Genomic DNA, 18232 nt, shown 5'->3' on the forward strand with positions numbered 1-18232 from the left:
CCCAGCTCCTCGCCCCTTGCCCTGCAGCCCTGGGGCCAAAGGGGACCTCGGGGCACCCCAAAAAAGCGAGGAAGGAGGGTTCAGGGAGGGATGCAGCGAGGAGCTCGCTCCCAGCCTCGTCAGTCTGGGGATTGCATGACCAGGGAATGGTTTGGATGGGAAATCCCAACTCAGGGAGGTTTCCTCCCCTCACCTCAACCTCACGGTGGTTGTTTGGGTGTGCAAGGGGCTGCCCTCAGTGACCCCGACGGTCCCAGCACAAGCGGGATGGAGAAACCAAACCCCTGGGTCCGTTTGGGCTTCGATCGAGGTCAGACATTGACAGGAAAATAGGATTAGCTGGGGGGAGGTTATTAGGCAAAATCCGTGCAATTTGTCTAATCTGAGGTGCTTATTTAACACAGTAAGGAGATTATTTTGGAATATAATTTTGACTTGAGAGTGACCCACTAATAAAGACTCGTTGCAGATTTGCACAGCTCAAGCAGGGACAGGAGTCCTTCAACCAAGGAAGAAAATGGTTAATGGTTAAACTTGATGGTCTTAGAGGTGTTTTTCAAACTAAATGATCCTGGGGTCATTTCAAACGAAATGATTTTCAAACTAAATGATCCTTCTGTGAGAAGTGCCTGTTGAAGAGCAGAGAAGGGTTTGGCCTCCCCAGAACTGCCCTGCCCACACCTCACTGAACGTGGTGGGGCTGTGCCCCCCAAAAGCAGGAGCTGAAGGTCCCACAGAAGGCAGGAAGGCAGCAGGGAGTAAAGTGAGCCCGTCCTCAGCAAGGTTCCACACCCCTGAGGCTGCCTCCCTGCCGGCTCCTGAGCCTCTGGGGCTGCCCTTCACAGCCCCGCAGACAGAACCCCCGCGGCTCTGGGCCCGGGGATTACAGGGAGTGAAAAGCCGTGTCTGGCTCCCGTGTGGGATCTCTGTCTCGGCACCAGATGGCATTAATGGCATTATTCTGCACGGCTCGGGGACACCCACGTGTGCCCACACCCGCACAGCCCCACAGCCCAGCCAGGGCTGGGGACACTGACAGGGGGACAGAGGCAGGCCACACCCCACACCCAAACCCAGTGACATTTGGAGGGCAGGGTCCTCTCAGAGCTCAGCTGTGAGCAGCCCCAGCATGGAGCCGGGAGCAGAGGACAGGCACAAACCAAGGACAGGGTGCAGAGGAAGTGTGACCCCTCTGAGCTGGGCTGGAGGGGCTCTCTAAGCCTCCACAGTCACTTGTTTTGGGTGTTGAGCCCTGGAGCTTTGCGAGAGGGAAGCTGGGGACACCCCAGCTGGGGACACCCCAGGCCAAGGCCACCGTGTGTCCTTTCCCCTGCCACTGCCCCGATGAGAGGGTCCTGCTCTCGCCAGGGTGAGTCAGTGTCCCCATCAAAGGGTGTCCCACGGACAAGCCCAGCCCCTCAGCCCTTTCCTGCTGCTCCCTGTGCCCCCCGGCCTTGCCCAGGAGGTGTTGGCCTTCTCCCCTGAACCAGGCAATCTCGGAGGATTTCTCTCACAGTCCCTTGAGCCATTAATCTTCTCAGAGTAAATCTTTTCTGCGGCACAAAGGGGATTGGGTAAATAATACAGTGGGCAACTGGAGTGCCCTTTTCCTCTGGGAAGGCTTCCAGGTCCAAACAGCTTCCCCTCGGCGCTGGTTATTCCCTGTTCGCTCTGCCGGCCCCTGGATGGACACACGGAGGGAGAGGGGCTCTGCCTGGCTGTGGCTTGGCCTGTCGCTGTGTTTCCTCCCTGACTGAGTGTGGGGAGATGAGGCAGCGGGGCCGGAGCCGGAGCAGCAGCTGCCAGCACAGCTCCGCGGTGCCAGGGACGCATTTCGCCCATGAGGGAACACGAAACGCAAAATGTCTCCTCGTTAGTTTAAAGAGGAGAGCAGCAAATGGTGACTCAGGGAGCCAGAGAGGAACACTGGAGAGAGGAGAGATGGGCCGGGCTGGCGGGGAGCCAGCCACGTGCCTCAGCCTCCCTCTGCTCAGCTCCCGAAAAGGCAGCAGCAGCACCTCTGCAAAAGCAGCACTGCTCCACGGGAATTATCCTGGGCTGGAATGATCCTCCGGCCCCAGGAAACGACATTCCAGCCCCATTTCCACATTGCCCCAAAGCGGAGGCGATTAGTGAGTAACTGCTCACAGGCAGACGGCCGGGGGCAGTGATGCTGTGGGAGTGCAGCCCGGGCATGGACAGGCTGCGGGGGCCCTCCCGGTGGGATTCACAGCGGGATTCACAGCGGGATGGGGCTGGAAGCAAACGTGGGTCCCCATGAACCCAGTCCGTGCGTGTCAGGGCCGTGCCTTGGGATCCCAGAGGCTGGAAAACACCTCTGAGACCATCCAAGCCCATTAACCAACGCTGCCAAGGCCAGCACTAAACCATATCCCCAGGGGTCACATCTGTACACATCTGTCTTTTAAATCCCTGGTTTAAATCCCTCCGCCGCTGTCCCGGGCAGCCTGTTTAGCCCCTGGGGCTTGCTAAAACTGTGCTAAGCCCCTGGAGGCGGCGAGGACAGGGACCGCGCTCTCCTCCGCGCACGGAGCTCCCCTCGCAGAAGTCCCCTCGCCCCTGTCGCCGCTGCCCCGGTCCCCGCTCAGCAACGGAGCGCTACGACACTAGAGGGAACCAAATCCCAGCTTCTTGCCGGGAAAGAAGCTTTTCCTTGGGAAGATACGAGCGTCCCGGCTGCCCGGCGAGCGATTCGGGCTGTGGGCACGGGGGAGCCCTTGGCAGAGAACAGAAGCACAGGATGGTTTGGGCTGGGAGTTTAAAATTGTTCCCCCTTTTTTTGTCCACAGTCACAGGCGCCAGGGATCCCTTATGGAAACGCCGCTGTTCCTGTAGTGCACGACCCAAAGCGCTTGAGTAGAATGTCATTTTTGGGTACCTTGACCCGCTGGCACCTGTTTGTCCGAGGGTTTGCAGCCTTTTATTGATGCACAGGCCCCTCGCCACCCCCAAGGCGTTCATCCTCCACACTCCACGTGGCAGCGGCCTGCTCCCCTCTGCACTGGGGAAACTGAGTCACTGGGGGCTGCAGCCACAGGAAAGCTGGGGTCCTTCCCCCCTCAGCACCCACACAGGGCCACCCTTGGGGCTGGGGGCAGCTGGGGACGAGGGGCAAGAGGGTCCAGGACAGGTTTTGCTGGAAGGAATCCTAGTGGGCGTGCCCAGCACTTTCGCACCCAGGTGTACCCAGCAATTAGCTGACACCCACTCTGCAATTACCCTGCAATTACCGGCAGAGCTGCCCACCGTGTGAGCGCTGGGCCGGCAGCGGTGGCTCTGCAGGACTGTCTTTGTCGCCGTGGGACGCGGTGTGCGCTGCGGGGTCACGGCGGGCTGGCCCTGCCCGGAGAGGTGCTGCCGGGGTAAGTTGGCGACGCGTGGGAAGCGCTTTGTGGCAATCGGCTCTCCGCAGATAAGTAGCCCTGTTGTTTCAATGATCGCTTCCTGCGGGGATTTGTCTGCTAGGGCGGCCGAGGCCACGGGCCGGGGGCCCGGCGGGAGGTGAGGTGTGCCCCGGCCAGAGGGACGCGGGGAGCAGCGCCTCTGCCCCGCCCGGGGCACAACCTGCGGCTGGGGCCGAGCCCCGGAGCTCTGGGGGTGCTGTGACCTCCTCTCGGCTGTTTGACTCCGTGTGCCTGCATGAGGAGTGGGTTTGTCGAGTATTAGTGGAAGAATTGCCTTCAGGGGGAAATACCTCGCTGGCTAACGGGGTGTGTGAGCGCGGGACACTGCGGTAATCCCCAGAGCGCTGGGGTAGCCGGGAGCGGAGTGTAATTCTGCCCAGGGGCAGGACAAATGCCAGGGACGGGGGAAATTGAAGGGAGAGGCTGTTCTCAAAGGGCTGTGGGATGGCCAGGGCCCTCAGGAGAAGCACAAGAACCCCCCTGTGCAATTTCTCCCGAAGCCTGTTGGGGCTCAGAGCTGTGCGTGGGCATGCGTTGCTGTAATTCCTCCTGTGTCTTGTGCGGAGTTTGGGCCAGGGAACTAATTCCTCAGCGTGAGCTTCACCTTTGACCCGTGCAGCTGGGCTGGCTGCTGCCTCTGGCTGGCTGCTGGCTGCCCGTGAGCGGGGCAGTGGCTCCAGGGAGCGTGAGACGGGCTCCTCCTCACGAGTCACCGCTGGCCTGGCCTCCTGTGAGCCGCCTGTGCTGCCGAGGCGCAGGTCAGCGCTGCCCAAACAATTCCTGTGGAGATTTCCTGCCTTTCCTCAGCACAGCCACACGAAGCACACGAGGCAGTTCTGGTTGGGAGCAGGCCACCAGCTTGGCGGGCTCAGCGTGCGTGCAAAGGACACACAAACGCTCCCTGCGCACATCCAAACACGGAGCTGTGCAGGGCCCGATGTGCCCGGACTGCGGCTGGCTGCCGGGCACGAGTCGAGCCCCAGGTGTGGGCTGGCAGCAGCTCCGGGAGCTCTGGCTGCCCGCCCAGCCCTGCCAGCCCTGCACGTGTGCCCGGCCTCAGCGAGCTGGCACAGGGCCTGGCCTCAGCCGTTCCTGGAGCAAACGGGGCAGGAGCGAACGGCACCGGCGGCTCACGGACCGGCCAGGGCTCCCCGAGCGTGCCCTGGGCTGAGTGCTCGCCCTGCCAGCCTCAAGGTTTGGCTCTGGGGCTGCTCCCTGCCCGGCCAGCAGCTCCTGCCCTGGAGGAAGGAGCATTTCGAGGGGGAGGTCAGTGTGCTGGGTTGATTCCCTGAGCTGGGCATGGTGAGGAAACTCACGAGAGCTGCCGAACAGTGAAGGGAGCTAAAAATGAACGGGTGAGCAGCATTTACTCCCCCTGCTCACATGCCTCACACAGAGATCCGTGGGGCCTCGTGGGCGCTGTGCCAGCGAGTGCCCTGCCAGCCCACGCTCCCTTCACTCCCGAGTGTAGGAGGGTACCAATCCCACCTGAGCCCGATGCTCTGTGCGCCGCTTTGCCAAGCGCTGTGGCAGGTTCCGGGCTGGCAGCTCGCTGTGAGCAGCCTGGGCAGGGCTGTGCTGCCATCCTGCAGCAGCTGCCGGGGAGGGAAGGGGGCAGATGCCTGGCATGTGGCTGGGGCTCCCCAGAGCCCGGGCTGTGCCGGCTGCCTGGGCATGGGCCTGCATACCAATTTCCCTGCCAAGTACCGGCGAACATCTGCACGGCGATGTAGGTGGCGATTGAAATGCACCCTCGGCTCCTTGGAGGGGTTTGCGTGGGCACCGCGTGTGCATCAGCTGCCGCCTCCCGGGACGCCGGCGGCGCGCCCAGGGGTGCGAGCGACACGTGCCCGCGTGGGACGGCCGTGACACCCACGGGCCGCTGAGGTGGCCTGGGAACGGGCTGGGGAGGGGGCGGTGACGGCGCTACCGAGCGCCGAGGAAGAGGAAGCACATCCCTGGGGAGGAGGAGGAGGAGGAGGAGGGAAGGCTGTGGTGTGTCAGGCCCGCACAGCACGGGCACAGCGTTGGCCCCTGGTCCTGCTGCTGGCACTGAGCGTGGCAGTGGCCTCACTGAAATGACAACTGGTGTGGGTGGCCTGGAGCAGGGAGGGGACACGGGGTGCGCATGGAGGACTCAGCGTCCTGGCAGCTTCTCTGCGTCCTTTGGCGGTGTCCCCTCTGAAATGGGGACCTGCCACCCACGGGGACGCCCTCGGCGAGCTCTTCAGGGGGCTCCCAGGTGGGAAGGTTTGCAGTGAATCCTCGAGGGCTGGAAATGGCCGAGGGGCTGTTGTTTTCCCAATTTCCGTGACGATAGTTGCGTTCTCAATTAAATCTAAACAGTGCTTTTTAAAAAATCCGAACGTAATGTTTTTCCTGCTGGTTGTTTTGTTTGAAATCTGAATGCTTTAATCTTTCTTTCTGTTTATTTTCCAACAAATTGGGCTTGTAAAGGCTGTTTTGGAAAGCAAAGAAAACCTGCTATAATCACTTCAAGAAAAGACACTCTGAATGCTCTAACGGTCCAGACAAATTGGCTTTGGTGCGACTAAGTCTTGGGGAGTACAAGGCTCGGCTTGGGCTAAGCCGTGGATAAATACACCCCAAAGTCAAGCATTAGCTGGTATTTGTTTGTTATTTGCTGGCTGGAGGGATGAATGTGTAATGAATCTGCTGGCCCCGTCTTGCTCGTGTCCCCCCTCACGGGAGCAGCACGGGCTGCCCAAATCCTCATCTCCCATCCCTACAAGTGTCCAAAACCGGGCTGGACAAGGCTTGGACCAACCTGGTCTACTGAAAGGTGTCCCCATGGTCTGCAAGGTCCCTTCCAACCCAAAGCACTGTATTATTTTTGTCCCTTGGATGCCGGACCAGTGTGCGGGAGGCTCGGGGATCAGGAGCAGTGCCAGCTGCGCGTCCCGGGGGCTGCACCGCCAGGACAGGGCTCACCTGGGCCAAGGCTCCGCCGCGATGGGGATGCGGGAGCGCGAACCGATGGATGGCCCGGGGCCGGGCGCGGCTCGGGGGCGGCCGTGGGGGCCGGGGGCTCGGGCTGCCCCGGCGCACGGCGAGGAGGAGGAGGAGGAGGAAGGGGCTCGGCCGGCGGGGGCCGAGGCCGCCCCCAGCCCTGCGCGGCGCGGGGGGGGCGGGCGCGGGCGGGAGCCCGGCCCACGGGCGGGAGCGGAGCGGGGCGGAGCGGGAGCGGCGCTGGGCACCTCAGCCGGGCTGGCAGCGGCGGCAGGAGCGCGGCACGCCGGGGCACCGCACCTCCGCAATTGCGCCGCAGCCCGGGGCCAGAGCTGCTCTGTATGGCATGTGGCTGGTAACTTTTCTCCTGCTGTACTCTTTGCCGAAAGGTACGTGGGCAGCGGCGCGGGGGCGGCGGGGGTCCCCGGCAGCGGGACCGGCTGGGCGGCACGGGCTGCGCCCTCCCCGGGGCTCTCGGCGCTCCGCTTCTCGGTCCCACGTCTCTCGGTGCGTCCTCCCCGGGGGTCCCGGGGCTCTCGGTGCGTCCTCCCCGGGGTCCCGAGGGTCCCGGTGAGCCCTGGTGGGATGTGGATACACCATCCCCGGGGTCCCTGGGCGCTGGGTACGACCTTCCCCGGGGTCCCGGGGCTCTGGTCGCGCCGTCCCGGGCTCTCGGTGCGCCCTCCCCGGGGTTCCGCGGCTGTCGGTGCCGCGCTCTGGCTGCGCCCTCGCCGAGTGCCCGCGATTGTCGGAGCGCTCTCCCCGGACGGCGCGGCGGAGCGCGGGGCTCGGGGCGCGCAGCGGGGCCGCTCCGTGCCGGCGCATCCCGGAGCGGCTCCGCGGCGGTGGCAGCGGCGGCCGGGACCCCGCACCGATCCCCGGGACCCCGCACCGATCCCCGGGACCCCGCACCGATCCCCGGGACCCCGCACCGACGGGCGCAGCATCCTCCGGCGGGGCCGCGCCGGGACCGAGCGCTGCGCGTCCCCCGAGCGCTTCTCAGTCCGATCCCGTCAGCGGGAGAAACCCAGCGATGCCTTAAAATTCGCCTCGTTCCCCCTAGGAATGCTGTGTGAAGTGTAACCCCGCGGCTTGACATCAATCAGATTATAGATAAATCATATATGTGTGTGGGGGGGGATGGGGAGAATCATGGAACAAGCGTGTCAAGGAGACACACGCTGGAAGATTGCAGATTAATTTAAAGTTGGGCATTAAGTGGATGCTGCCCACATCCAGCGAGGTGATACTCTAACCGAGTCTCTGCTCCCGATGCAATTAAAGAGAGGCAGGAGCTGCGTGGAGCACGGGCACTTAAATCCCACTGCGTTTGTTACAACAATCGATCCATGTTACATAAAGGAATTGCCCATTTCCGGATCTGCGGGAATTTTTAATTATGTTTCTGTAACAAATTACCTCTTTGCCCACGACTCGACCTGCGGATGCCGTGCTGGAAGCGCCCACCCCTCGGAAAATTGTCTGCTCGGAGGATGTAAAATGACATTTGCCCTAATTATCGTCTCTGACATTTGAGAACAGCAAGGGGGAAATTTTAGGAAATGAGGGAAGTGAAAGAAAGGGGACGGAGCTGCTTCCTCGTATGAGACCTCTCTTGCTGCCCACTACATTACCCCGTTAGCTGAATGTTAATCCAATGAAAAATATTTACTGAGGTTTAATAGGGCGCCCTGTCCAGTTGTGCGGTGATGATCAATTATTCCATCAATTATTAATTATGGAATAGCTGCTTTAGTCGAGCTGGGGTGAAGCCGCTTTTGGGAGCTTTACCCAAAATCGCTATTGTGCTTCAGATCTGCTGAGCTGAACGTGCCAGCGTCTGCTTTGCTTACATTTGCATTTTTTACTGGGCTGAAAGGAAAAAAAAAAACCAAACCTGGAAACAAATAACCGTCGAGGATGCCATGATTCCTTTCGACCCCCAATAGTCAAAATAATAGAGAGCTGCAATGGTTTATTGCTTTTTGCATCTTTTCAGCCCCAGCTTCTTGGAAAAGGGATCTCTTCCCACAGAGCTATCTCTTCGGAGAAGAGCAAATTAAAAGCCTCCATTAGCACAACTCCTCGTGGCCTCATTTTACATTTTATTTCTTGAAAAAAAAGAAAAAAAAAAAAGAGAGATATCTTCAGCATCTAGCAGTCCTGCTGCTGCAAAGTGTTAACGTGAAGCGGTTCCAGAGAGAGGACAGCAATACAATGGAAGTTTCATTAGAATAATAGGATAAAAAAAATGAATTGCTTAATGCATGATAAACCTTTCAGATACTTAATATTTCTGGGCATCGAAGCACATCCTTTTAACGTGCTCCTGCTGTAGAACAAGAGCTCGAGTAGAAACTGAAAGCAGATAAACATTTGATCCAAGGGACCCCTGAAGTTTAGAAATCCCTCGATGGGCTGCAGCTGCTGATTTCCGCCCCTGTTTGTGGAATAAACAGAAAGAGGTGGTCGGCGAGCGGAGAGTTGAGCAGCGAGGTGGTCTGGCAGGGCGAGGGCGAGCAGCCAGGCAGAGGGGAAGGCGAGTGGTGTGATGAGGAACGGGCTGGTCACAACTGAGAGGCTGGGAGCCAGGGAAGCGTCTTCCCTGCGCGGTGTTGCTGGCTGCCTCTGCCGCCTGATTTATATTGGCATTATATTTACATGATGTTCCCGCGCTGGGCGCAGCGAACGGTGCAGCTCGCGGCTTTCTAATCTCTCCCATCTCGGCCCCCCAGTGTGGCACGGCGCTCGTTTGTCTCTGAAATGAAACATGGAAACCTCATTAAATGCACGGAGGAGAAGCCCGCAGTGCTCAGCCTCTCGCCGTGCCCGGCGCTTGTTTATCCTGCCAAAATTTCCCAGCCCCAGGAGCCACCAGGGCGCCTTTACCTGCGCCTGGCGTGGCCTTTGCCTGGGGATGGGGAGCGGGTAAAGGCACCCCTGATGTTCCCGGCGTTTGTCCTCTGCGGGAAGAGGCTGTGCCAGGGGCGAGCGCCAGGGATGTGCTGGGGAATGGCCCTTCCTGGAGCTGGGGGCTGCCCGGGAGCTCGGGGCATGGCTTGGGGCACGTACCTCGGTGTTGGGGTGTTGGGGTGCCGGGAGCTCTGCCCACGGGTGGCCCCGTGCCGAGGGGCTTGGATGGGCATTGCTCCGTCCTTCTCTGGAGCAGCTGGCGAGCCGAGGGCAGGAACGGAGCTGGAAGTCTTTGTGGCAGGGATTCTGACATGGCAGCACGCGAGGCTGAGCCGCGCCTCGGGTGACATGGAGGCACCTGGCAGCACGTTAATGGGTGCCACCTCCATGGTGGGCACCAAGGAGGAAGGCTCCTCGCAGTCCTTGCCGGGCTGCTGTTCGGGGAGGACGTGCAGTGGCAGCTCTGGGTGCAGAGCGTGTTCCTCGCCTCTGGAATCTCGGTTAGAGCCGGCTCCTCGTCTTTACATAACCGTGGGGTTGGGAGTCACCCTCTCGCTGCTGCTGGATCCAGCAGAAATATCCCCCATCGCACACAGGGCTGCGTGTTTGCCGCCATCAGCCGCCATCAGAGCCACACCAAACGTTCAGGAATTCCATCCCCAGGCTGGTGCTCCTGCCTGCTCCCAGCAGTGCCTGGGAAAGGCTGCGGCGGCTCCCGGCCCTGAGAGGGGACTGAGCGCGGCCTGGAGGGGATGGGGAGGTGAGGAGCTGGCAGAGCTTGCCCAGAGGTGTTCTCCTGTTGGCTTGGAGGGAGCCCCGGTCTCGGCCTCACCAAGCCGCCGGGTGTGTTGTGATGCATCGGGAGCGTGGCCCGGCCACTGTGGAGGGAGCCCAGGGCCAGGCGTGTGTGGCCTCTGCTGTGACCCCTTGCCCACCCTCGTGCTCGATCCTTTGACCTCCCCGGGGACACTGCATTGTCACTCCGGCTGGGTAATGTCACCAGATGTCCCCTTGGGGCCTCAGGCGTTGTGTTCAAGGCATGGAGGTGGGCTCTGGAAGGGGAGGGAGAGGCCCAGCCTGTGGTCCCAGGGTGAGGGTGACATCCCAGGGGGATGTCCAGCTCTGGCTCAGCCCCTGTGTGGATGGTGTGGTGGGGCTGGTGCCTCTCAGGAGCTCCCACGGGAGGTTCAGGAAGGAGGAATCCAGCCTGGGGAATGGTTTTTTCGCAGGCAAGGGTTACAGCCTCAGCCTGGGTGCTGTCGTAATCGCTGGAGGTGGTTCAGGCCTTAATTTCCATGCAGATGCATTATGGAGCAAATGCTTGGAGCACGTTTGAGCCGTGCCCTTACCCACGGAGGACCAGAGGCAGGTTCTCCTTTGCTCCCTCTTGGCCTTGTCAGGTCGGCAAGGTGCTCGGGCTGTGCCACCAGGGTGGGACTCGTGTGGCAGCCAAACTCCAGTGCCAGGGCAGGGAAGATGCTGTGGCAGGTACCTGCCGTGGCCGCTGCTGTGCTGGGCACCAGCTGAACGCCCCCAGGCCCTGCCTGGCATTTCCTGACACCATTTCTCCCCCCTGAGACCTGTCTCTGGGGGGCACAGGGTGCGGGAGTCACGGTCTAACCCTCTGGGCTGGGGAGGTGACATCCTGGAGGCCGTGCTGCTTTCCCTGGCACCTCTGAGCTCCCCTTGGAAGGGACCAGCCTCGGCCGCTTCCCTCCTCATCCCTTCCACGGCGCCTGGAAGTGCCACTTCTCGCTCCATCAACTCCAAGGTCACTCCCTTCGTTAGCACAAAGGCTGTTAAGGGTGTCCTGGCGATGAGGGCTTGGAGGAGGCTGGTTCCTTCCGAGGGGAAGGCCGGAGGCTGCTCCAGCGTTCCGACCCCGCAGGCGGTGTGCCCTGGAATTGCTGTCCTCTCTCCAGCGCGGAGGAACGACCGGGACCTGCCACCTCCCTGTAATTCCGGTGCGTGCCGGGCTTCGGTTGGCTTTCTCCTTGAGCAGGGCAGGTGTCAAACACCCTTAATGAGGATAATAGATGAGCTGCGAGGTGGCCATTAGCCTGCTGCTCTCCTCAGCATCCCTGCAGCCCGGCTCAGCCCGGCTCAGCGGGAACCCTGGCGGCTTCCCCGGCCCCTTTGGAGCCCCAGGGATGGGTTTTTTCCCTGGGGGAGCCTCGGCAGGTTCTCCCCAGCCTTGCAGGAGGGTTGGGGTGGGCACCTAGACCACCAGGAGCGGGAAGGGGAAAAGCTGCTGCCAGCGGGGTATGGTGAACTCCAGTCCGGTGTCTGCCCAGGGGATGGCATGAGCCCCCTCAAAACACCAATTCTTCAGCGTTTTCCCGGTTTCCACCCAGCTAAAGGGCCGCGCTCGGCTCTGGGGGATTTGGTGGCTTTGGGTGGGCTCGGGGCTGGCTGTGTGCTGCCAGCTCAGGTGATGGACGTGCGCGGAGAGCAGGAAAAGCCTCTTATCTCAGGAGGAAGAGCCCTGGCTGGCACGAAGCCGGTCCTTGTCTGAGAGCGCTCCTAAATCTGCTTCTTAGAAAAGGACGGGCTCTCCCCTGGGGGGTTTTGTGCTGCTGGGGAGGTGATGGCTTTGCTGGGCTGCAGGACTCACACCTGCACCTCTCCCAGAGACGGTGACAGATCCCGGGGACAATCTGTGGCCCCTCTCTGGAGCAGGCAGGTGCTGGAGAACAGCCCAGCGCTTTGCTGTGTCACTGAAGAAGCTGGAGTTTGGGAAGTCCAGCCACCGAGACTGGTAAATATTCCGAAGGGATGATAGCAAAATGACTTGCTTCTCCCAGCTCGAATGGAGATATTAATATTTCAATACCTCTAGGTTGTAATTTACCTCAATTTAGGAAGATTGAGCTCTGATAACTTAAAACACCTGCCTTTCAGAGGCAGCCCGAGTGTCCAGCCCTGCTCTGGGCTCAGTGCAGCTCCCAGCTGGAGCCAGGCTGGGCTCCAGGCTGCATTCCCAGCAGAAACTGTTCCATCTCGGCTCCCCCGGCCTCCTCTATTAATGCCCTCGATATGTAGGTTAGGGTCAGCACATCTGACCAGATGTGAGCCAGTGATTTCTGGTTTAAAAATATTGCTGTGCTATTTCTAAATTTTTAATCTCTCCCAGTGATTTGGAGACAGTTTTATGAAACATGGAATTAGGATGGTGCTCAATGCTAAATGGTAAAGGAGATTATGGGGATTTAACTCTATACGTCTGTCACATAACTATTGCCAATCCCATAACCTCCATTTTCTATTAAAAATCCCTTTCCCCCTTTGACCCGAAAAAGCTTTATGGGTAATCTGAATTTCTCTGTTTATGAGGTATTTTTCCACTCCTGGCCCCAGCCCCTCACCCAGCCAGCTCTGAGCCCTCCTGGTGCTGCTGAGGATGAGGATGTTTCCCTGGCAGGCTCTGGGTGCTCCAGGAGCCTTCCCAAGCTGTAATGTGGGATCTGGGGAGAGATCCTGGATGGAGCACGGGGCACAGCCAGATGTCCTTGGTCCAGAGCCAGGCTGAAGGTGGCTTTTGCTGTGCCCTGGCTCCAGCCATCTTCTGCTCAGCTCAGGCTCAGCCACAAATAGCCCTGTGCTGCTCGTGCAGGCTTTGTTTCCCTTCCTCAGCCTGCAAACGTGTGGTTTTTTTCCCCCTTTCATGTATTTGGGAGAAGCACCGCGCTGCTGGGATGAAGGGAAATGCTGAATCATGACGACAAACCAGCCTGGAGATGTCACAAAATGACATCTGCAGGGCCCAGCCGTGGCCCCGTGGCTCTGCAAAGGCTCGGCTGGAGCTTTGCTCCTCAGTCCGTCTGTCTTTGGTGCTTGTCAGCCAGGGAGGGAAAAACAAATGGCTTTGTCTCCTTCCACCTGCGTGTGGACACAGGGAATTGGTGCGTGGGGAGACAAGGAGATGGTTTCGTGGCCTCTAAATTGGTTGTCTCGTGTGGTGGCACAGCTGGAGCTCATTCAGCTCATCCCTCCCGTGGCACAGGGGGCTCTGAGGGGGCACAGGAGGAAACCTGGTCATTTTGGGGGATGATCCTGTGCAGTGCACACAGAGCACAAGAGTGAGATGCTGAAAGAGGCCCAAGGTTGTGCATCCTGCTGGGAGACGGATAGAGAGGACTCCAAGGAGGGCTGAGGTGTCTCGGGATGTCCATCCTGAGCCTGTTGAGGACAGTGTGGACAGGGCTGGTGGCTCAGCTCTGGGGCAGGACGGGCAGCACCTGGCTGGAGAAGCTTTGGCACAGAGATGGAGCAGGACATGTCACACTTGAGTGTCCCCGGCCACTCAAGCAGCCCTTCCTTGGGCGAGCGGCCACCTCCGGAGCCGAGGCGTGTGGGTGAGGCTTTCCTTCTCCCCCCTGCTGCCATCCCCTCCTCCCCAAGTTGAGGAATCGAGGTCAGGGAGGGTCCCCCGTGGCTCGTTCTGAACCGGCGGCACGGTGCTGATCTGCTTATTGGCTCTGCGGCACCACGGGCGTGCGCTCAGCCGCAGCTATTAATACACCCGCCGAGGGCCCTTCCAGATCCCTGTCCTTCCGCCCACTTGGAAAGAGTGTGGCTAAAAAAAGAAAGCGGATCTAAGTGACTGGGGCCCTCCTCATCCTTATTTATAGCCAATTTCGCCGGCGTGGGTTGGGAAGGGGGAGCTCGTGGTCCCGGAGAGTGGGAAGGAAGGAGTTGGGTGCAGAGGTCCATTCCCTGCTTCCCAAGATGGGAAGTTCTGTTCTCCAGCGGTGAGAGCTGCTCCTGGCCATGCAGGAGGCCACAAGTTCTGCCTGGACTGTGTTCCTGAACCCACCTCAGTCCTCGTTTGGGTGGTGCAGGGATGCCCAGGAGAAGCTCAGGCTGAGGGCAGGGTGGGTCTGGCCTTCCCTCCCTGTGGCTCTGGGAGAGGGGAGCAGCTCTGCTCCCGGTTTTCCAGCCCCTCTCCTGGTTTGGAAGCAGTGGTGGGGTGGCAGGGGAGGTCTCTGCCCTGCCTAGCAGTGATGTGCACGGGGTGTGTTGGCACAGCTATGCCGGGGGGCACCCAGGGGTGCTGCATGGGGGATCCCGGGAATGTTGGGGTTGGCAGAGGAGCAGCGCTGGTGGTTGTGCTCAGCGTGGTGTCCTCAGGGATGTGGGTGCTCGGAGCCAGCCGGGCACCCTGGGGAAGCCTTGGGGGCTGGCTAGGGTGTCCATCCCCGCCTGCACAGCCCCCGGCTGCCCTGCCGAGGCGCCTGTGATCCCTGATCCGTGCTGGCAGCAGGAGCGCTGGCCTGTGAAGGTGGCCTGTGTGCTCCCAGCCGTGTGTGGATGCTCCTGCTCTCCCCTGCTCCACGGCACGCAGGGCTCAGGGGGCTGTGCTGGGAGGGTCTCTGTGCCAGGAATGTCTCTGCCAGGGGACTCTCTGTGCTGGGGGATTCTCTGTGCCAGGGGAGATCTCTGCTGGTGGGGACCTCTGTGCTCGAGGGTCTCTGTGCTGGGGGATTCTCTGTGCCAGGGGAGATCTCTGTTGCCACGGGGTATGTCTGTGCCAGGGGGTCTCTGTGTCAGGGGGTTCTCTGTGCTGGGAGGGTGTGTGTGCCAGAGGATTCTCTGTGTCAGGAGGGTCTCTGTGCCACCAGGACTGGCGATCCCTGCAGTGACACCCCCCTGCCATTGTGGCCTCTGCTTTGTCCACAGCACGCGCTGAAGATGTTGGAACCAGCCTCTACTTTGTGAACGACTCCTTGCAGCAGGTCACCTTCTCCAGCACAGTGGGGGTGGTGATCCCCTGCCCGGCAGCAGGGTCACCCAGCGCCGTCCTTCGGTGGTACCTGGCCACAGGTGACGACATCTACGATGTGCCCCACATCCGGCATGTCCATGCCAATGGGACTTTGCAGCTCTACCCCTTCTCGCCATCAGCCTTCAATAGCTTTATCCACGACAACGACTACTTCTGCACCGCAGAGAACTCGGCTGGCAAAATCAGGAGCCCCAATATCCGTGTTAAAGCAGGTAGGAACTCCCTGGGGGCGCTGGGGCTGGTTTCTCCCTGCTCTGCTCCGTGGCCTGGCGTTGGCCCACCAAGTGCAGGACCAAGGGCTGCTGCGTTGGGATGGAGCAGGGAGAAGGGCAGAGCGTTGGGTGGGATGTGCAGCTTGGAGGTCTCCAGAGAGTGTCTGCGGAATGTGGTGTGGCTGCAGCCTGGCGGCAGGAGAGTTTCTCTCCCTTTGAACTGGGATTGTCTCACCCAGTCACTCACAGAGGCTTTTCCCAGCTGTGGGAGGGGCTGGGCCACATCTGTCCATGCTGGGGGCCCCCTCAGTGTCCCACAGCCCGGTTCCACTGCAGCACCCAGCCTCAGCCTACCGAGGCTTTTTAAGACCCCCCAAAAAATTTAAATAAATAAAATAAAAAGGAGGAATATGGCAAAGAGCTGATTCCTAAAGCCATTATAGTAAATTATTGACCAGGCTGAGGAGGGCTAATAGCCCAGGAATGGCTTCATTATGTAACCTATTAAAAGTGGGGCTAGCAGAGGGAACGTGACAGAAGTGACTACAGGGTTTTTTATTTTAATACCTTGTACCAGGGAGTAAATTGGTATTAACCCCCTTCTGCAGAGTGAATTATTTACCAGCACTCTCGGGTTACCTATAAACCACAGCGTGGTGGAGGAGCAGATGGGGTGTAGTAAATGTGGAGCTGCTGCTCTCCTCGTGTGGGCACGGCAGGGTTGGCTCTGCTGGGATCCCAGAACCACCCTGGGATCACACAGAGGGAATCCTGGCTCTCATCCCCCTCTCCATCCAGGGCTGAATTCGGCCCTGCTTTTGGGCTGGGGGCTCAGCTTCCCTCGCTGTTAGCAGCAGACGTGGAGGTCCACTGGGGCCACCAGGACATCTCCAGCTCCTGGAGCTGCTCTGCCTTTCTGGCCGTGGAAATGGCTGTGGAACATTCTCCAGCTGCTGCTCCCTCCTGGCCATCCCACATCCCAGTCACTCTCCAGTGCTTCCTAATGGCAGTGCAGCACAGAGAGCCAATTACAGCTGGAGAAAGCAAGCAATTAAATAAAACGCAGTGGGAACTGAAAATACGAGGGGGGGAAAAAAAAATCTCTGGAAATCTTGGTAAAAGCTGTTGGCCAGCACATGGAGCAGATTTCTGCAGCCAGGGGAGAGGTTTGAGGGGGCTGGGTGTGGCTGGGGGGTTATTCCTGCCGGCAGGAAAAGCCTGGCACAGGCCCAGGGTCTGTTCCCAGCTGGGGAGCCCGTGGTGGCAGGCAGCATTCGGGATGCTCCTCGCGGTCCCTGCTGGCCTTTAAAGCCTGTGAATAAACCTCAGCTCCAGGTGATTAAGGAAGCTTTTGCTGGTTAATCTGCTTTGGCTCTTTCCGTGGCGGCTTCTCCCCGTGCCCTGGTGGCACATCTCAGAGCAGGGAGCCCTGAAAGGCCGGGAAGCCAGGGTGGGAATGCTGCCACCCTGTCACTGCTGGCCTGGCTGTGCCAGCTGGGGGATGCTGTGCCCACAGGGATGTCCCACTCCGGGAAAACGCCTTCCCTTAGGGGCTGCCGAGGGCTTTGTGGGGCTGCTCCTGCTCCAGCCTTGACAAAGTGAACGTGCATTTGTCATGATGGCAGCCGTGTCCGTGTCCCGCAGGGCACAATTATTGTCACAGTAAGGAGGGAACTGCCCTCAGCTGCCTCAAATTTCAGGAGTCCGTGTTGCTGGAGAGGCTGAAGTGGGTCCACCTGACCCAGCAGGTGCTCCTGGAGCATTGCTGCTGCTCCAGGGAGCAGCACGGGGCTGTCAAAGGGATGGGCATCTCCCTGAGAAATAGGGCACATGCTGGGGACATGTGGCACGGCCTGGAAAATTGTCATCTGCTTGCCTCAAATACTCCTGCAGTGGGTTTAGGAGGGTGCCAGGCTCCGTGTCACGGGCTGTCTGTCCCAGGGAGCATTTTCAGCACCCAGAGGTGAAATGCACAGTGCAATTGCAGAATGTCATTGGTGCCCACACCGAGTCTGGCACGCTCAGGTGACACTGGGGACCGTGGCAGGTCCCAGCAGCAGGAGCTGGGCCTGATGTCCCTCTGCCCCAAACCCAGCAGGGTGTTCCCCAGCAGAGAATCCCTCACTTCCCCGGGAAGGTGTTTGGGAAGGAAGCAGCGTGTGGCTGGGTGGGCTGGTTTGTTTGGGAAACGTGGGATTCTAGCAAAAGGAAGTGTGTTTTCCTCCAGCACTGTCATGCTACCAACCATCTGCTTTCCTCCACAGTTTTCAGGGAACCGTACACCGTTCGGGTGGAGGACCAAAGGTCGATGCGTGGAAACGTGGCTGTTTTCAAGTGCCTCATCCCCTCTTCAGTGCAGGAATATGTTAGCGTTGTATCCTGGGAGAAAGACACCGTTTCTATCATCCCAGGTAAGACAGGAGCACCTGTTCTCTTGGAAATGTGACCTGCTTTGCCATGTGTGACTTTTGCTGTCGTGGAGGGTCTGGTTTTGGCTTGTTGGTCTGTGCCTGTGCTGCCCAGCAGAGGTTTTTATTGGAGATTTTGCAGCCCCAGACTGGAAAGCGCTGCTGGTGTGAGCAGAGGTGTGGTGTCCGGGCTCCCCTGGGTGCTCTGGCCGCGTGTCCCATGGGTGAGGGACGCTCAGTGTGATTTTGGCAGCATTCATGCCTTGTCCTGGTTTCTGCAGGGTGTGTTGGGTACCTGGCACTTGGACAGCAGGGACAGCACCTGCCTGTGCTGCCCATGTCTGACCCCTGCACTCAGGGCTGCTGTTTGTCTTGTCAGGATGGTGCTCCAGCCAAAATTCCGCCTTTTCTTGTGAATTTTCACGAATGATTCTACCACTGGGAAAGGAAGGTGGTAAAAATGCCATCATCTCCCTTGTCCCCGGGATGGAACCTGCTTGTCCTGGCCGTGCCACGTCC

General features: G+C 59.8%; 1 protein-coding gene across 3 annotated transcripts in view; it reads left to right on the forward strand.

Moving 5' to 3' along the window:
• The first annotated feature begins 6661 nt into the window (after positions 1-6661).
• The window catches only part of DSCAML1 (DS cell adhesion molecule like 1), a 94636-nt gene continuing 83065 nt past the window's right edge, over positions 6662-18232 (forward strand). For all 3 annotated transcript variants that reach the window (XM_066334974.1, XM_066334975.1, XM_066334976.1), the window contains exons 1-3: positions 6662-6784; positions 14988-15305; positions 17570-17716. In XM_066334974.1, coding sequence (XP_066191071.1) covers positions 6742-6784; positions 14988-15305; positions 17570-17716 — 508 coding nt within the window. In that variant the 5' untranslated portion in view covers positions 6662-6741. The remainder of the gene's footprint in view (positions 6785-14987; positions 15306-17569; positions 17717-18232) is intronic.

Source organism: Sylvia atricapilla, chromosome 23, assembly GCF_009819655.1.
Source record: "Sylvia atricapilla isolate bSylAtr1 chromosome 23, bSylAtr1.pri, whole genome shotgun sequence".
Lineage (NCBI taxonomy): Eukaryota > Metazoa > Chordata > Aves > Passeriformes > Sylviidae > Sylvia > Sylvia atricapilla.